Source organism: Nyctibius grandis, chromosome 7, assembly GCF_013368605.1.
Source record: "Nyctibius grandis isolate bNycGra1 chromosome 7, bNycGra1.pri, whole genome shotgun sequence".
NCBI classification, from domain to species: Eukaryota; Metazoa; Chordata; class Aves; order Nyctibiiformes; family Nyctibiidae; genus Nyctibius; species Nyctibius grandis.
The window spans coordinates 13659181-13678990 of NC_090664.1; the positions used below are offsets into that span (position 1 = coordinate 13659181).

The 19810-nt window shown below is 39.7% G+C and overlaps 1 protein-coding gene across 1 annotated transcript in view; it reads right to left on the reverse strand.

The window, feature by feature from the left end:
* Nucleotides 1-19208, reverse strand: part of CMC1 (C-X9-C motif containing 1) — a 45776-nt gene extending 26568 nt beyond the window's left edge. Inside the window, exons 1-2 of the mRNA XM_068405102.1 lie at nucleotides 19037-19208; nucleotides 7244-7336 (exon numbers count right to left, since the gene is read on the reverse strand). Of these exons, the coding sequence (XP_068261203.1) occupies nucleotides 7244-7336; nucleotides 19037-19061 (118 nt within the window). The 5' untranslated portion in view covers nucleotides 19062-19208. The remainder of the gene's footprint in view (nucleotides 1-7243; nucleotides 7337-19036) is intronic.
* Nucleotides 19209-19810: the final 602 nt, after the last annotated feature.

Genomic DNA, 19810 nt, shown 5'->3' on the forward strand with positions numbered 1-19810 from the left:
GTAAGTTCCCTCCCCAAACATTTTCTTCAAAGTCTGAACACTAGTTAGAACACTTAAATTTCCACCACCAAGCAACACAATACGCTCTCATATTTCTTTTCTATAAAATCCCTTAAATTAGCTTAGGGCAGTTAATGCTGTATCATTAAAAAAAGACCATGAGATCTACGATCTCATTTCTTCAAACTGTAATTTACATATAGCTGTTCTCTCTGCCCAGTTTGTTGGAACAAAGCTCAATATACCATAATCCCTCTAGAGGTTGTATTAATTCACATAGTTAAATGTGATGAGAGTAAATGTTCATTGGAAATATAGAGAGCCGAATCATTTTTCCAAAATAAAAGCTATTGTGCGCAAATAAAAACATCATATAAAAACTCGGCATCTTACTCTCAAGAAACGCTAACCAGGGAAAAACACCTAGTAATTTATTACCAGTACTAAGCATAGCTGTACGCTATCAAAACATCTAAAATAACTTAAATAACTGACAACTGCACAACATGTACAACAGCAATCTCAACAGCTTCATATAGGGTCATGGGGTCACACACAATATGACTATAATGTATTTTAATATTCAGATAATAAATACAGCAACAGAGGATAACATTTTTCTCCCTTCTCCACCTGCAGTTTTGTGCTGGATTGAACCTATGTTCTCAAATTATATTAACCTTCCGTTCAAGAAAACAGAGTTGCAGGTAATAAGGCAGCATTCTTTTTTCATCCTCATAAGAGAAGGCTATTCCAGTCATAAAATCCATGATTCCTCCCACGTAACCTCTCAGGCTTTCCATCAAACTCTGAACAGTATGTACACAAGCACGTGTAAGCAATTTGTGGTCACAGCAGCTCAATTAAAAAAAAGTTACCAGGAGCTGTCATGTTAACTCATTGATTTTTATCAGTTACTTGATCTTTTTGCTTTGGTCAATTAGAAGATCACTGTACTCCCAGATACTCCTAAAATAGGTAAATTTAAAAAAAATTATAAGGACTATATTTTCACAGTGAGGCAAAGGAGATGAGCAAAGTTCAGTTATAAATGGTGATTTTAGTTTTAATTTGCTTCAAGAAAATAAGACTCATCAAAATCTTTAAATGTGAGCTGCCATGTAATTTCCCACTACTACCAGTCTTAGCATCTTCCAGTGTCAACCTCAGAACCATGACTGTAGGTACCAACAGGGTAATCCCCCCCAGCATTCAGCAAGGGTTTGCATCAATTCACAGGACTTGGCCTGCAATACAAAGGAAAGTGAGCAACACCACAGAGTAACGTCAAGCTGAAATTTGCTAGGTATTTCACACATTTCTTTATCCGCATTTCTGTTAAGAAAGTATATATAACGAGACTTTTTTTTGAAGAAGGAATATCTAAAGGTGTACTCAGGAATTTAAATGTGCATCATCACATGTAGTTCAATCAGAAATTTCTTTGGTTTTATGGGCCTTGATGTGTCAGGTGTAAGGGTCATGGTCTAGAGCAGGTGGCCCCTACGGGGACAGAGATAATGTCAGTGACAGGACTGTTGAGTAACCACACATTATCAAAACTCTGGTTGACACTGGTCATGCTCTACTGTAGAGAAGCCTGCAGTAGTGTTGCATCCTATCATTTTCACTAAGTATCAACATGAGCCCTGAGGAGGAGAGGGCTAATGGGAAAACTGAAGAATGCGAGGAGGGTGGCTGCTGGGAAATGTCCTTTTCCAGCCACACTTCCTAAACCATTTTTTAAAGCCTTGCCAAGTATCAAGAGTTTTTTCAGCAATGTGAATCCAGTTGCCTTAATTACACAGTTCCTACAAACAACAGAACCAACATAACAGTTTTCTGCAGGGAAGGTCTTCAACTCAGCACAGCTGGTAACATCCCCCTTTTGTCTCCCTCTCATTAAAAAAAAAGACAGACAGAACAACTTGTCATCTTGGCCAAATGGATATCCCCCACAACAAGCTTCAAATAAGAAATGGCCACATTCTTATTTGCAGAGTCACAGGCAGGATCAGGTCTTCGGTCATCCAAATTGTTTCCCTTACTTCGCTGCCTTCCTAGTGGCAGAACCAGGCTGATTTGAACTATCTATCCTTGTATTCAACCTGAAAAGTGTACTGCTCAGTCTCCTACATGAACCAAGGAGCCTTACAAATGAGTCACAATTACAGAAGATATCTGCAAGTTACTCTTGGTGACCTTGAAAGGCCCAAACCCAGACCATGTATCAGTAGCAGACAACAAAATTTAGAAGAAAAAAGTGTAGAACTAAAACCTTGTCTCTGGAGCAAGATCACTTTTCTCCCAGCAAAAAAAGATTGTGAGGTTTTGGAAGGTGTGCAGAATTGCTTTGTAATACAACAAATACATGAAACATTGACAACAAATATAATACAAAACTATGATATCATGACTGACTCAGTGATCCACTAATTTCTTTTTGGGATCTCAACTTAAGACATCTTCTTCAGAGTCCAAACCCATAACCCGTCAGTCAGCTGTTTCTGTTTTTATTTTCTAAGCCAAGTAATCCAAAATCAAACTGAACTGAGTGCATAGTCCTTAAAGTTTGCATATTTCTGTCCTCAACAGTTCTTCTCTACCTAAACCCATCAAGTTAAGTTTCAGAATAGGTAACTCTGAACAGAAGAATAAGTGCTCTTAAGAAATGGAACAAACATTTCTGTAGATAGGAAGTGGGAGTAGTGAAGTGGGAGTTGGCCTCTTCTCCCAGGCAACTAGTGATAGGACAAGAAGACATAGCCTCAAGCTTCACCAGGGGAGGTTCAGGTTGGACATTAGGAAGAATTTCTTCTCAGAAAGGGTCACTAGACATTGGAACGGGCTGCCCAGGGAGGTGGTGGAGTCACCATCTCTGGAGGTGTTTAAGAAAAGACTGGACATGGCACTTAGTGCCATGGTCTAGTTGACATGGTGGTGTCAGGGCAATGGTTGGACTCGATGATCCCAGAGGTCTCTTCCAACCCGATTGATTCTGTGATTCTGTGATCAAGATCAACCAAAAGCTCTTGCAGGTTTTTTTTCAGTGAGTGTCCCTAGTCTCAGAGCAGAGAGGAGCCATGGAAAGCACAGCACAGCTAGATTAAACCACAGGAGTTTTGATAAGATAACCTTTCTGATGAAAAATGCTAACTTCAGGTTCCTGAAATTTGCTATGATTTTGCTTTAAAGAAGTTTACTCAAATTTAAATTTTATAACTGGAAATTAAAGCAAAAAACTTGATAATTTTAAAGGAAAACAGCTTGCTTAAGAAATTACTTCATAAAAGCAATGGATGAGACAATGGTAAACAAACACTCCTTTTAGCTACTTCAGTTTGAAAGCATATATTTTTATATGCCAAGGACACAGATAAAGAAATACACGGATTGAACACTATTTCAGATGAACTCATGCTACAGTTTGTACAAATACAGCGAAAAGTTCCTGTATGACAATGTTGTCGGGTTTTTTTGTTTGCTTGTTTTTTTACAACACTTTTGAGACTCCTGTAATAGCCCACAGTTTCACATATATACAGTGCATGTATATTAACACAATAAAGCATATTTACATAATGGTCATGGAAAACTGACTAGTGTTTTGCAGAAAGCATGTTTACCCTCCTGACAAAATTACTAATATATCCATTTTCACTGAAAAAGTGCTTGCAAATCTTAAACACACCGAAATTATTCTGCAACTGAGATGTACTAAATTCTTGAGAAAAATGCAGTACACACAAAAACTGTACTGGAACAATTTGAAATAAGTTCGAAGTAAATTTAAATAATCTAAGTAAAATGAAATATGACCAGACACAATACTTAATTGTACTTAAAAATTATCAGATGGACACATTTTCATGGTTATTTCATCCCCAAGCTACTCTAGTACACTAACAACCAAGCACAGCAATGGGTCACCCATTTAACCATGCTAAGGTAGCAGGATCGCCTCTTGAGTTAACAAAACCTTTATTTTTTATTTATTTTTTAACCCTTGGGGTTTCTTTTCCCTGGATGGCTCTTGAACACATGCTGGACAGGCTGTCACTACTTGCATTATTAGCTCTGATAAGCACACAGCTCTAGGTGGTATAGCTGCAGGCTAAGGTAACGGACTGTATACAGATGGACCCCTGTGCTCATGCAGAGCACTATTGAATGTATAGGGGCTCCCCATAGGGACACATACAAACCTAGCACGATCAAGTAAATTGTAAAGGTCCATACTTGTAGAATAGCTTTATTTCTTATATTACCAATGCATTTACCACAATTTCCTAAAGACAAAAGAAAACAAAGGTGTATTAACAGGAGTTGTTCAAACAAAATCAACATAAAGCAGAAAAATCCCCTGAGAGCAAGTTAAACAAGTAGCTATGCCACTTAGTGTAAACAGCACCATTTCATGCACATGTGTGCACTGTGTAGCACACAAACTGAATTGCAGGAGTTTTGATTACTTAATTACACAGCTTATGTTCATAGCTTATAATTGTTTACAGCATAAAAACCATAGCCTATTTACTCCGATTAACACCTATCCCTGTGTACTAATGAGACAAATTTATCCCAGGAATAATTTAGCAATGGATTTAAGAGACGACAAATTCTCCTGTCCACGAAACTGCTTCAGCTTCATTTCTTGTGGTTTGGTCTCTCCCCTCCCCCTGCCCAGATTAAAAGGTGTACAACAGAGCAGCTGAACTGATGCTATTACTTTTTTTTAAATAGGGATATGAATGTGGGTTTTGCTTGTCTATTTGATCATAAAAATTGCATCAGAAATACTCAGTTTCCACCTCTAACTTCCACACAATTTGGTCAATGCTGGCTTACAGATGACAGAGGAATAAGGGGGAGACAGATGCATCCACAAACCTCATTTTCCTCAAGATACACAATTGAACTATATTCAGGAGAAAGAACAACAAAAAAACATAGTTTTGTCTAACACCACCAAAAAAAAAAATACCATTTTGCTTTAAAATTTATGCAAGAAAAACATGGAAAAGCTGCAAGGTAATGGTTCACAACTCACAGCTCAAGAATCTCCAATACTGGTTGCTGCCACAGAAAATTAAGATGCTGAAACCAAAGTCCTCATCTTACACAGAGAAAGTTTAGAGGAGAAAAACAAACACATACACATGCCCTCTGGTCTACCCCCAAAGAAAATTATACAGCTAGCATGCTCTCAAAATATTTTCAACTGACATCCTCTTTCAATGACCCACATTACTATAACTGCTTTTCCTCTTCATTTTTTCCCCAACAGGTACAGAGTTCAAAGTAAAAACGACTGAACTATCATTCAAACGAAAAAAAAAAAAAAAAAAGGTGTATTAAGTCCTTCTGGCAGCACTGGAAATTACCTGTCATGCGATGCCACTGCACCACACGTGAAACTCCTTCACTGCATCACTCATAGGCAAGCTATTGCAGCAAAGAAGTTGGAGCCAGGAGTGCACAAAGTGCTACAGGATGACATCAATGTGGTTAACTTTATAAACAAGCCCTTCAAATAGTAGCATCTTTACCAGACTTTGTAATGAGATGGGGAGGGACCACGAAAATCTCTTGTACCACACAGAGGTTTGCTGGCTATCTTGTGTCAAAGTGCTTCAAAGAGTTGTCAAACTTCACGCATCTCTTCTTTTCCAAAAGGACAAGTGTTCCAAATTTGCTGACCTTTTTGGTGATGACAGGTGGCTGCGAGTAGTTTGCTACCTAGCAGATATTTCCAAAAAATAAACACACTTTATGTGTCCCTTTGAGGTGAAGGTGACATTTTAACAGTCAGTGAGAAAGTAACTGCTTTTCAAAAGAAACTCGTGCTATGAAGACAGCATTTGGAAAACAGATGTTTGGATATGTTCCCCTCGTTATGTGATGTTTGTTTTGGTTTGGTTTTGTTGCTGAACACAATATGAGTGTGTCACCTATAAAAACCTCTCATATCTGTACACTTTAAAAGGATAGAAACAGAATTTTCTAACCTATTTAGAAGTCTTCCAAATGAGAGTTACAGTGGGTTTTGAACCCATCTGTTAAAACTATAAACATGTAACACCTTCTGATTAGTTTGGAAGAACAACTGATTGACATCAGGGAAGATGATCATTTACCAGCCATATTTACAGCAAAACCTTTGCAAAACTTGTGGGTGGGACTGAAAAATGAGTATCATGATTTAGCAAGTGCAGGCAACGATGCACTTCTTCCATTGGGATCTACACATCTTTGTGAGGTATCTTTTTCAGCTATGACACCCATTAAAACCAAGTATTGAAATAAACTGAACATAGAACCAGACCCTCAAATTGCTGTATCACAAAGTGTTAACAAAGATTTTTTAAAATGATGAACCATATTCAATCATATATCTCTCAATAAAAATATTATTAATAGTAATATTTTTAGAGCAAAAAGGGTTTTGCACCATTGGTAAATAACATTAAAATTATTTTACAGTTCTGTTTATTTCATCTTTATTTCATTCTTTTTTAATTTCTATTTTTGTGTTTTATAATGTACATAATATACTAGTACAGGGGTGCATGTATATAATTTATAAATAAATATATATATATTGGGATTGGGCGCTCAGAAATTTTTTACTGGTGGGGTGCGTGATCGATAAAGTTTAGATAGCACAGATCTAGACAACAAGTGGTGATACCCAACTTTGAGCTGTTGTCCAGTACTCTTTAAAAGAAAATGAAAACATGCAGAATGGGACTGCATCATCCTATTTCAATGTCTGTCTAATAACACGTGTGTGTTTATGTGCATGTATCATTAAAATATTGGTACAGGAAAAAGATACAGTTGGGAATATTTAAATAAATTTATCATAATGAGGGAGGCCCTAACTGAAAGCTGACATGAGACAATTCAATTTATATAAGTATCAAATATTATGTGCAGGAATATAACAACTCTTGTGTTGCTCTGTCACCACGTAGTCTAGACCAAGATGTGGAAAGTTTTATATTAATCGCACTAAATTCCGCAGTCCTCAAGAACAAGTCATTTTGGAAAATAGCCCATATCACCAAGGAGCCAAAGCCAACGCGGCAGATTTATACGCTTAACTACTGGTTTCACAGGGAACACATAAGATGCGGTTCATACGTATTAATTCTCTGACTATTTGACTTCACAACCAAGGAGTATATTCAGGGGACAAAATTGAACACATCTGATCTCCCAATGAATATTTGACTCTTACCTTGTACTTTATCTGAACACAGCTCCTTGGCTCGCTCCCTCATTATTTGTGGAATCAAAACATCTTTTTCTACATGTCTCAGCTTAGAACTTTCTGCAAGAATGAAAAAAAAACAAAAAATAGGAAAAAAAATTCTTATCTATACATCAGAGAAAGTCAATCTACAGAAATAACACAGCATTGTTTACATAACATATGCTAGTGTACAAAAACTGTCACAAACTAGCAGCAGAAAGTACCATGGAAGGACCACACAGATGAAAAGGCGGGAAAGTCCAAGATTTAACATTGCTCAGATACAAATATGAGCATTATCCTGAATATTTCTGTTCTGCTCAATGTGCATAATGAACCAAAAATAACGGAGAAAATTCTAGCAGCTCATTCTAATTTCTGCCTTACTAACTAGAAGGTCTTCATACAGACTGCACAAAGGTTGAGAATTACTTTTATTTCAGGATACTAGTATTTTTCTATGTACATTATCCGTACAAACTCACTTTTTTACTCACTGTCATAAAGCTGAGAAATACAGCACATATTAGAGCACAACCTGAAATTCGTACTCCTACGTGGAAGACTCCAGTTCTTTAAAAAAAAACTAAGAAGCCTCTTCAATGGAGAAGCTAGGAGTTTTTTCATTGAGAAATTCAACTTAACAAGAACAAATGTTGCTGCCTGAATTCTGCGCTTTAAGTACAGTTGCAGTTATCTTTCAGTCGTCTCAAAACAGAATGCAGTACCCTGAGTACAGCTAGTGATTTTGAATAGTTAAACACAGACCATTTAAAAAAAAACCAACTTGCATTTCCAAATCCACTTTCTTCAAAACAAAGGGTTGAGAATTTATCAAGCACAGCTTTTTACTTCTTAGCTTCTGAGCTAAAAACCCTTTAAAGGACATTTCTTCAGAACATTGTATAGTTCAACAGTTACACCGAATACCTGGTTTTCCTCCTCAAACACACTATTTATTCACCCTTTGATGTTGATATTAAGCTTCAGAATAGTATCACCTATGATGCTCACATTATGAAAACTCTGTCAGATACACTGTTATTTTGAGTGATAATAATTTCATTTTTAAATTGCTTATAAAAAATGTAGATTAAATGAAAGAAATTAAAAGTGCAATGTATTGAAATTAAGAAGCAGAATTTAAGTTACCTACTGCTTTCAAACACTATTTTTCAGAGCATCTGCAGTTACTCCTAGATCAAAAGGCAACAGAGACTAACATTTCTCTAGTCATCTCCAACTTAACATGTTTTGAAGTTTACTAATGCTGTGATGTTACACAGTATTGAATCTGTGATATTACTAGGACAATCAGATAACGAAACGGAGGATTACCATGAGCAATATAGAGAATCTAAACTAAAGACTTGTCTGTCTCCTCAAAAATTTCTTATTCGGAATTTCTACAGCAAAAGAAAGAAAACAAAGCGCCTTCTGTAAATACAACACAAATACCAAACAGAAATAGCTTATGACTCAGATTTGCTTCTATGCTCTGATTTTCATGACTGAGATAAAATAATAATTAAATATCCTTCATTTTAACTTTCTGCAGAATGTCAGTGCAATTACTACACCAAGCATTTATTATGTTACAGACAACACAAAGCTGTCATGAAACTTTTAAGCATGTTTTTTAAAAAGCACAAATCAGTTCAGCTGAATGACATGGCAGGAAACAGCATCACCAAACTATGTGCTTCAGGTCCACTAACTTCAGTCAAAGCAAGCTGGCACTGCGGCAGTGCTGCCTCTCCCTATCCCTGTGATGCTCTTTACCCTCTGTCCATTCAGATGTGCTCTGCAGCCCTGTGGTGAACAGAAAGGGGAAGTTAATTCGGTTTAAAGCTAAATAAATTTCTTGTCAGGCAATTTTTCAGCTAGATAAATTCTCTGATCCGGTTCACTATATAACTGCATAAACGGCCCATGACAGGGAACTGCATGAGACTAGGACAAGAAGGAAGACTGAACTGTCATGAGCACCACTGGCTCAAACTACAGCCTAAGCGTCCCCTCTATTTATTTAAATTTAAATTGGTTATACTGGTGCTTAGTGTAGGCAGAAACTATGAATGTGGATACAGATAAGCTAGTGGGTTGCTAGCTGCCACCAAAAGGGAGGTTTTGACAGTCCCCCATTGGCCTCATTCACCCCCACCACATCAGCACCATTATGCACTTAACCACACAGCGAATGACCAGTTCAAGACAGAAAACTAACTCAAATACATGCAAAAAAAAAGTGCTCCTCGGCTGGTTTACACTTTGGAGTAACTAGATCTACTTATCAGAGTTCTAATAATTACTTCATTTAATTTTTATACTTTAGGGCCTGGGAAGGGCGGCTGAGTTTCCCCCGCTGGCCGGCGGGGCTAGAAGCATCCACAGTTCCCACAACAAAGCACAGGGCTCCAATGTGAGGAGCAGCCACCCACTACTGATGAAGAGTAGACATGGACAGGAACTCAGCTGAAGGCTAGAAAGGAAACAGGACAAAGGTGTCCTCCAAAAAAAGAAAAAAAAAAGAGAGAAGGCCTCCCTGTTAGCCCAGAACAGTCAAAAAGGATTTTTTCTGTTTGATTATTCAAAAGGAAAGGGGCACAAGACTGATAGCAAGAAGTAGCTGTACCGGCATTAACACCAGCTCAACCAGAACAACGACAGAGCTACGTTCTAGGCAAACCCCCTCATTTTAGTCCCATGTTGTCAAACCTGCAGAGACTGAAAATGCAGGAAGGAGAGGGCACATCAGGACACAGGGTAGTGTCCAATACAAAGAATCAGAAGAGAGCTACAACAGCAATTCACAGGTAATTATTCAACAGTATAAAAGAAATAGGAATAAAGACCACTTATAATCTCATCTACAGTTTTTAAAAGAACATTTGTTGGTAAGTATCAGTTTTTAAACCATGAAGAGCACAAGCAACTCGAATCATCTTACAATGTCTAGGAGGTAGTTTTAGGCATCTGGGTGCAACCATCTCTCCAAATAGCTCAAATGCAGATGTTCCGTTTTGGCAGTACCGTATCTACTCATGAGTTTCAATTGTAATGTCTTAAGTATTTTAATATTTTTCCTTGATTCTAAACTATCCATTGCATTACAATTACAGTGATTTTCCTTCAAGGATCTTAAAACACTTTACTGAAGTTGGTATCCCTAGCATTTATACAAAATATTAAAGAAAAATAAGGCACAAATATTAACAATACCAGATACCATCTAGAAAAATATGTTTATGTGCAGAGTAACTGCATTTCTGATACCAATGTATAAGCATTTGCAAGGAGATCATCATCAGTCCAACCTAATCAGCTCTGCAGTAACATACATGGCAAGAACTTTCAAAGAAACAATACCTCAGAAGTAATAGTTCATCAAAAAACATGAGACAGCCATGATGTGAAACCATCAATTCCTTTTGCCTTTTTTCAACTATATTACAGTTTCCAGAATAAGCACTTTTTTCCCTTTTGAAAGTTCACTATTCTGCACTAAGAAAGATAATTCTTATTCTAATACCAGATTTGCTGCAGACTAGTCCCTACAGAAGAATCTACATTACAACAGACCTACTACTGTTTTATTTTATCTTCAAAACATCAATAAAATTATCCCCAGACAAGCAAAAAATATGTTGTCCTACAGTTTGCCTTCTGCATTTGAAAGCTGATACCTTTGGTTCCCACCCACATCCTCCACACACTTTGCCTGGTCTTCTGGGTAGGTTTTTTGAGATGATCACGGCCTTTGGCTGCAGAGAGAACCACCAACAACACATTACCTCTCAGCTTCCAGAGGGCCAGACAAATGTTAGCAACAGCTTTTCCTTCTCCCCCTGCCAGCCAAGACTCAGGTATGTTTGTTAAAGCAACTTAATACTCTGAGATTCTAGCTTTACCTTACCCTTACATTCTGTTGAAATTCGCTAGTACCATCAAACATCACAATGGACAGATGGACGAACACAAGCTAATTAGGTAAAGGTTACAAAAAGCAGATTAAATACAATTAACAGTAAAAACTAAGTATTTTGTAAACATATACGCAGAAGTTAAGCCAGAATTAAAACCAAATGCAGCTTGCAGGTGTTATAGCATCTAAGTCACTAGCTCCTTGAAAATGTGGACTAAGGCTACAGCCAATGAATCTGTGTGGTAAAACTACTGAAAGTTTCCTAAAGACAGAGATCAGCACATTCCAGAATGCTGCCACTCCTTGTGGGGACAAGGAACAAACAGAGGAGAGGACAAAGAATATGTATAGAGGTTATAAGCTTGCAGTTGCCAGGAAAAAAAAAAGACAGACGGGAAAAAAACTACAGAAAAGGGAACACCTCTGTGAAAGAGAAATCGTCTTCCATACCACCTCAGCCCAGTGTAAAGAATTAAAGGAAGGACAGAGAGATTAGCAAACTGGGAGATAACCCTATTCAGCAAAACACATTTAAGACTTCTTTTTTTTTACAAATAAAAATCTGTGGGTTTTGGCAAATTTCAATGCTTGAAACGGTTCTCTGGTTGCATACAATATGTACGGCACAAGACTACAATTGTAATAGTTTTCTGTGGTTGATCAAAACCCCCTGCTGCAAAAGCTATTTATTGTCATGGAAGGCTAAGGACCACAGCTGTTCAGTTTAATGGTTTTCATTATTTTTGTAAAAATTACCAAAAAAAAAAAATCAGGAAATAAATGCATCAACAGGAACAAGAGCATCACAACCACTAGAACAGCACAAATACACATCAAATTCACTCCATAGGGAAGCTGGGAAAACAGATGACAAATACTCTCCTGGCTTCTGAGCCTCTGACCACAGGATCCAGGAAGGCCTTGATAAGAAGAGGACCACAGTGTAGACCTGTGCTGTAGGCAGCAGACCTTTAAGAGGACAAGAGGAGAATGAAACATAAAGCTGCTTTACAGTCCTAATAACAAAAGAGACTGTAGCGGCTTGTCCTATTAATTAGAGGACTATTACAAAAAGGAACATCAAGACAAAAAGAGTGTCCTAAGAAAAGTTGTATCATCTCCCCTCTTCATTCAACACAGCTGGTAACTGACTTATTCACCCTTTTGTCACTATGTCCTGCTGGTAGTTTACAGCTCTGCTTTCATCTCTCTCATGACTTCAGGTAGCAGGGACACAGATTACTCAGAAAATTAGAAAAAAAGTTGAAAACTTGTCTACCCAGATATTTACAGAAGCCTCATACCTTCTGCATCCAAGAGGAAGCGAGTCAAGTGATTCCAGTAATAGTTTTTCAAACATGAATTTCTCATTATACAACCTGTAATTTGGATTTTCTTGGTTCAGTTTATCTATTCACATTTGAAAAAAATAGCTCAACATTACAGCTATTTCAGGAAGAATCACAGTATACATGAAGAACAGAGAAAGTTTTAGTTAGTTCTTAACATTTTCATTAGCAACTGTTACACCTCATGTTTTTCTTGAAGTCCCAGTTGTATCAACTTCTAGACATCAGTTATGTTACTTACTAGCAAAAATGCAGTAGAAAGTTTAGTCAAGGTTCATGAATCCAAGTTAAAAAATATAACACTCTTCAAAATATAAACATTTTAAAACAAGCACTTTCATTATTTTGGGGCCGTGGTTTAGAAATGTGGAGCCATAAAACGGACTTTTTTTTTTTAAATACACCTTACTATTTTTTTTCCTACCAGCTGCCCTCAAAGATAAGCAATTGTCAGTGGATAGATTTCTAAGATGCTTTTCTGTTTTAAGCTAAGAAATAGAACTTGAAAAAGTATTAATGAAAACTTCAGCAGCAGAAATAATAGAGCTATTACAGTGAAAGGGAAGAAAAACAAGAATATACATGCAGAATTCCCATTCTTTAACTTATACCACATTTAAAGAAAATCTCCACGCTAAAAGAGTGTAACACAGCTGTTTTCCGGGAAAGAAAGGTCTTGCCTTCATCTGTGATTAGCCTACTAAACTTGAGTTTACCAGCCATTCTCTCATTTTTTCCATACGCAGATCTATAGTATAAACAACACTTGAAGTTAAGATGGGCTGGAGAATGAACAACAAGTTTATAACTACGTTATCTAAGTACATTAATTTGGGGGATTCAGTTATTTTTTGTATCAGTTGGTAAAAATTATTTCTGTGCTGTAAATACTGTTTCATCCCAAAGTTTTGTTTTAAAACACTTACCTATGAGCTAATTACAAAACTACACTGCAAAAGTACACTTTTATTAATAACAGAAGTAGCAGCACAGTGTTAACTGCTTGCTTACTGGCAAACTCCTTTCATCAATCAGACTATTGGCTCTAGCGGTTCAATTTTTTTAAAAGCCATTTCAGATTTATTTTAGTGTCCTTGTAACAGTGTTTTGAATGGGCAAAGATAATTATAGCTTGCTACTCCAGGAAAAGAACGCATACAACTAAAAGTTTTCATCTCCTTTATTCTGCCTAGCTTATCCATTTCATATTACATAAAAGTTACCAATCTTACATTAATCTATGGAAATTCATTTGCGCATATGTGTATCATAAAAACATTTATCGAAAAAGTCTGTTACCAACTACTTAAAATCTCTATTCTAAAACACTAAGTCATGCATCAGAACAAATTAATTCAGAGAAAGATCCATTAAAGTCATGGGAGATAAAAAATATGTTTCTAAAATCAAGGTTTTTTTCCTACAATTGTAATTTTACGTATCAATGTAACGTAAGTACCCAAGCCTGTAGCCCTGAGGGGGCTCCTGTGCCCTTACTGCCAAGAGGCTCATGGGGCCAAACTGACAAATAATTTCAGCACACTGCTTTGTAACCTCGGTCCCACAAAAATATTTAGGATCCTGTTAAAAGTAATGGATTTTATCAGTCAAACACAACCAGTGTGAACTGACTGATGATGGACCGGGACCAAACGTCTTTATGTATACCTGAAACGCTACTGAGTTTGGTAATTTCATTTGCACATCCATGTTTGCATACAAACTAGAGTCTTAAGTACTTTGTTCTCTACTAAGGTTTTAAAGTATAGAAGGACACGAAGTGACAGAAGTGTTATAATCCAAGTGAAACTACATACGTGATATCCTGGAACCCTGATTTAAAAGCAAAAGAGGCTGATCAGTGCAGCTTCTCTATGCAGCAACCTTTTTTTTCCTTTAAATGTATATGAATAGACTTATTTGTATTTTAAAAGTTACAGATTTTGAGATCTTTCTATCTCATACTGACATCATTTTAAATTAAGATGGAGTACAGGGATGACAACATCAGCTTTCCAAAGCTTTAACTTCTCACCATTCTATCATCACCTCAAAGTCAATTTTCACCTTTTTCACCAGCTGAATTTGTTATCTTACATTTTGCTTTGGGGCTCATGTTCTTGCAATATGGCAGTACTGGATTACAAGAATACTGACAAGCCTGTTTGCTAAAAATGAACACTGGCTCTACAGCAAGTCTGTAATATCTAGAGAGAAAAGGAAAAGCAGACCCGACAAAGCACACATATTTGTTAATTACATGCAGATTGCAAATGCTCATACATCTAGCGAGTAATAAGTAAAGCCAAGCCTGAAGTTGCTTGTGAAGATTTTTGACACAAGGAGTTTTTTTACACTCTTGATCACAGAGCAAAGCCAGTTACAGGGCGCAAAAATTAATTACAGGTCAGGGCTTAATATTTACCACTGAAAATAATGCAGGTTCATTAACACCTAGCGTGAACTATTGTTCAAGTATGACAGACCTGCCAGTTAGGAAAACTAAAGGTGTGAGCTACCTATAAGGGGAACACCCCACCTCAAATCCCTTCTGACAACTGCAGATGAGGATTCCAGCAAAATGCACAAAACACAAAGTCAGTAACTTCTAGGGCCATGGACCGACCAAGGACTGAAATAGCACAGCCAGCCTCAATTCCACCATTGTAAAGTTTCTGAATGCTTCACTTGGTAACTGATGTAAAATCCTCAACACAACTTCTTGTCACTTAAAGACACCATGCAGCACTATATCAGCAACCAAATACACATTTCGGGTTTTTTTCTGGGATGGTAAAAATATAGTAACAGCACAGATACGACTGGATTCCTACATATAGGGCTCCACACTTTCTAAGCGAAGCCCAAACTTTTGAGCAGGTCTTGTCTGAAACTGGTGTACAATCCCTCCTTCTCCTATGCCCTTTCTAACTAACAGTGGATGTTGTCCAAGAATTTACTGTCTACTTCCACCTGGAGTAAGAAATAGAGAAAGGTCCTGCAAAAATCACAAACTATCTGAAGTATACAAGCCTAACAGAACACATAAAATAGAGCTAAGCAGTGATCTTAAAGAACTGTGCAACAGAAAGAGAGAAACATAGAAAGAGCAAAGTACCCAGCATCTGGATGAAGAAGGGATGCAGGAAAATATAACAACCAATGAAACCCCTCCAATTATTACAAAAGGAGATACTAATCACCTAAGTTTTCCCACCATACCAAATGACATTAATCGGTGGCTAACAGCACTATGTATTTCTCTTTGCTAATTTTCAGAATTCAGAAAAAATTTTCAGAAATCACAAACAAAAGTTTCATTAAAAAAAAATCTGCACAAACTCCTTGAGAGCTTGAACATTTAGCTCTTTAACCACTCCTTTCAAGATAAAATTTATACCTTTCATTCCAAATAAGGAACACCACACACAAATCACAAGCAAGGCTTTTGAATAACAGGACCAAATACCATCCTTCCTGCTTTTTTTTTAAAAACTGGAAGTAAGGATTAAGAGACAAGAAAAAACAATGCCTACCTTTGATTTCTGTACCTATGTATTTAATGAACAATCAGGATATATAATAGAAATGAATGAAGATCTTAGAAACTAACATCACAGCTATGATCAACACACCAGTGTTTTCAAAAGCTGCAGAGCATGAGGTGTTCTGGCATGAAGAGAAGGCTGAAAGCCTTTTGGTTACATTAAAACAAGGATTGCAGATGTTATTCTGGATTTTAAACTCTAAAGAATCCTTTCAAACCATTCAGTATTATAAAACTCATTGGAGCGTCCCAATATGTCTTTCACTTTTCAGTTCTTTCCCCAGAACAGTTAAAATGTGGTGTCAAACAACTTCAGGAAATCATAATTATCTTTTCCCTTCATGTTCCCAATACAGGACAAAGGCACTGGGAATATCAAAAAGGTCATTCTCATTCAACTCTCTTCTTGACAGTGGCAATTTATGTCCTTAATCACAAACATTATCTAAAAGAAGTTTAATGAAAAGCTGAAACTGTTCTTCCTTTTACTTATGTATTTTTGCCCTTCAAATTCAACATTGCTTTATCTCCCATTATTTTTTCCTTTCTAACTTTTGAAGCTATAATTTAATTTCTTTCAGCATATTCTTCTAGCTCTTACTGCCCATGCCACTTTGAAACAAGTCATAACCATTCTGCAAGCCCTATTCTCTCCTTCCGCTGATATATTGCTGCTGTACTTAACAACCTGGATTTCCACATGACAGCAAGAAACAGGCATTTTAAGCAGCTTAGGAAAATTATAAAATCAGTCTTCAACCCCTCTGTTTTTAAGACACAAAAAAATGCCCAGGATAGGTAGCAAAACTTGTATTGTGTATTTAAGCTACTGTCCATAACCGTACTTTTCTCTTTATACAAGTTGTGAATCTTCAACTAGGGATCCAGACATCACCACCTGAAAATGACAGCTATAACCAAGTGCACATTAAAAAGAAAACAAGCTTTCTAATAACCCATAACCTCTACTACCAAAACCAGCACACTACAGAGTTTTGGAAGTGCTGCATACAAAAATCAACTTCAATACTGGGCTGCAGCACACTCATTCTGAAGAAGGATAAAACAAAACAGTGTAACATAAAATTTTGTCAACGGATTTATCTACCAATTCATTTACCAGATGCAATCACCTAATGACACTGCCACAGTTCTTTCCCAAACTGTGGCTGTCAAAAAACTCCTGCCACACAAATCACGACATAATTCACAGGTTCTATATCCTGAGTTTCAGAGGACTCCTTGATATTCACTCCCTACTGCCTGGCAAATATTCCTGTCTTTTGTGACCATAAAACAAAGCATCAGTCACCGTTAACAATTCACTAAACTGTGATTCTCCCTTTTTTCTCGTATGTGAGCCAAGAAGCAGTTAACAATGATGACATTAAAAACTACCACACCGGGGTATCTGAGTTAACACCTTACTGATACAAACAGGGCAGCTCACACCTCTTGCAGCTATTGTTCCAGTTTCTCTACAACCTCTTAGACATCTCCGCTTTTAGTTCATGTTCTGAGGTTTTCAACAGAGCCGTAACAGCCAGGGACTTACGATGGGGGGGAGGTAAGCAAAAGATACTGGATAACAAGGTAGCAGATTTAGAGAGGTGTCAGTAAGCAATGCCACTGCTCAGATGAATCTCAGTATTGGTGTCACATAGCAGGTACTCAAAGTACATCCTCCAGTAGTCCTACCACAGCTAACACACAACTACAACATGGATTAGGAGGGACATATAATGTCATTATAGACATAATTAGGGAAGCAGAATACTGATGAACTTCAGTGTTTGGAGACATCCTCTCTGCTATACACTGAATATGCCACAGCTTGAATTAAGCTAGTGTAATAATTAGACTTTTTCCAAAGGACAACTGGGAGCAAAATTACACTGCAGATGAACAACCACCACCTGAAACGCAGTGTAAGTTTTATAACATTTCCTTAATAACACATCAGCGCTTATATGATACGATCAACAAAACATAACTTGACGACTCTACGAATGCCTTGTTTGGAAGCCCTGGAGTGCCAGGCCCTGGACAGGCTTCCTTCAGAAATCGAGAGCTTGGCCGTGGCCGGCATCCTTCAGCTCTTGAAGAACGTGGCCACAGGCCGCAGGGACCGAGGTGCACAGTCACGACCGCTGCAGCTCACCACCCACTATGGGTGTCTCAACACCTTGCGTTAGCTGAAGCATACCAACGCCTCGCTGGGTTCGTTCTGCCGGGGGTCTGGCCTTTTAACAGTAACGTACTCAGCCGAAGGCACCTGCCTCAGGAACAGGGCAGATGAGTGACTATTACGCAGGTGTATGGACATGGGCTTAAATTCACTTCTGGGGACGCGTGGCTATAAGCCTTCAGACAAGATCCTGGTAACACGACGCCAAAGAACCACATAAGCTTGGTATTTTGCCCTTACGTTTGTTACACAGCCCGGGAAGCTACAGCAGGCCGGGCGGCGGCGGCACGGCCCCGCGGGCAGCTCGAAGCCCCGGAGGAGCCTGCGCCGCCGCTGAGGCGAGGCCGCGCCCCGCGTCTTGCCGTTGGAGGTCACGGCCGCGGCTGGAGAGAAGGAGGGAGGACGCGGCGGGGAAGCGCTACCGGGAGGGCGCCGGGAGTCCGCTGAGGGCGGCTCGGCAGCCCCAGCCCGCCAAGGCTCACGGAGGGCGGCCCGAGCCCCTCAGGGTGGCCCTTCCCAGCACCCGCCGGCAGCGCGGCGCAGCTCACCCCGCTCTCCTGGCGGGCATGTGCGAGGGGGCAGCGGCAGGCGGCGGGGATTTCCCACAGGAAGCCCTGGCGAGGCGGGCGGCAGCACCGGCGGGCCGAGGCGGCAGCGGGGGCGGGGGGAGAGGCGCTCCGCCGCCGCCTCCCTCCCCCTCGCTGCACGTGCGAACCGCCGCGCGCCGCCCGCCCGCCAGCCAGCCAGCGCGTGCGGCGGCCGCCCCTACCTGCGGCGCCAGGGGCAGGCTCCATCTGCGGCTCCACGCTACGGCGGCAGCTACGCACACTGCGCAGCCCGCCCCTACCCCTGCCGCGCAGGCGCGGCGCAGCCGAGCCCTACCCCTCCTCCCTGCACCCGGCAGAGGCGGGGGCGGGCGCGCTCAGTGCGAAGTGCGTTGAATGCCGGCGGGGGCAAGGCGCATGCGCCAGTTGCGCCGCGGGAGGGGAGCGGGAGTCTGGGCGCATGCGCAGTTGGGGGCGGGTGGTGGTACAGGTGGGGTGGCAGAGCCGCCATGACGGAGTCAGCCGCCCTCGCCTACCGTGCTCCCGCCGCCGGGGCAAGGTGCGGTGAACGGGCTGAGAGAGCGTGGGTAGACTCAGTTTCTGGGAGTTCCTGGGGGGTCCCTGCAGGTCCGGGTGCAGCGAGCACCAGCTTCTCCGGGACCCCCATAGCAAACTTCCATGTGGTTGCAGCCCCTGACAGGACTGCAGGCCGGGGTGTTGCATCCTCGGCCCGAGGGAGCCTTTGGGGTGTCTGATTCTTCCTCAGCAAGGGCTTGAAGTGGTAGATTAGAATTACAATGGTGGCCATTTTTATCGATGAGTTGGTTTGTGCCCTTTAAAAAGGGCTTTCCGGTGTATGGGCAAGACACCTCTCCTGTCTGTATACAGTCTCTGGGACCACGTTCCTACAACGCGTGTTCAGCTGATGAAGGAACGGGGAAATGGCAGTGTCCCACCAGAAACTCAGAGAAAATACTGTTAGGGAAATTCCTGTTGGC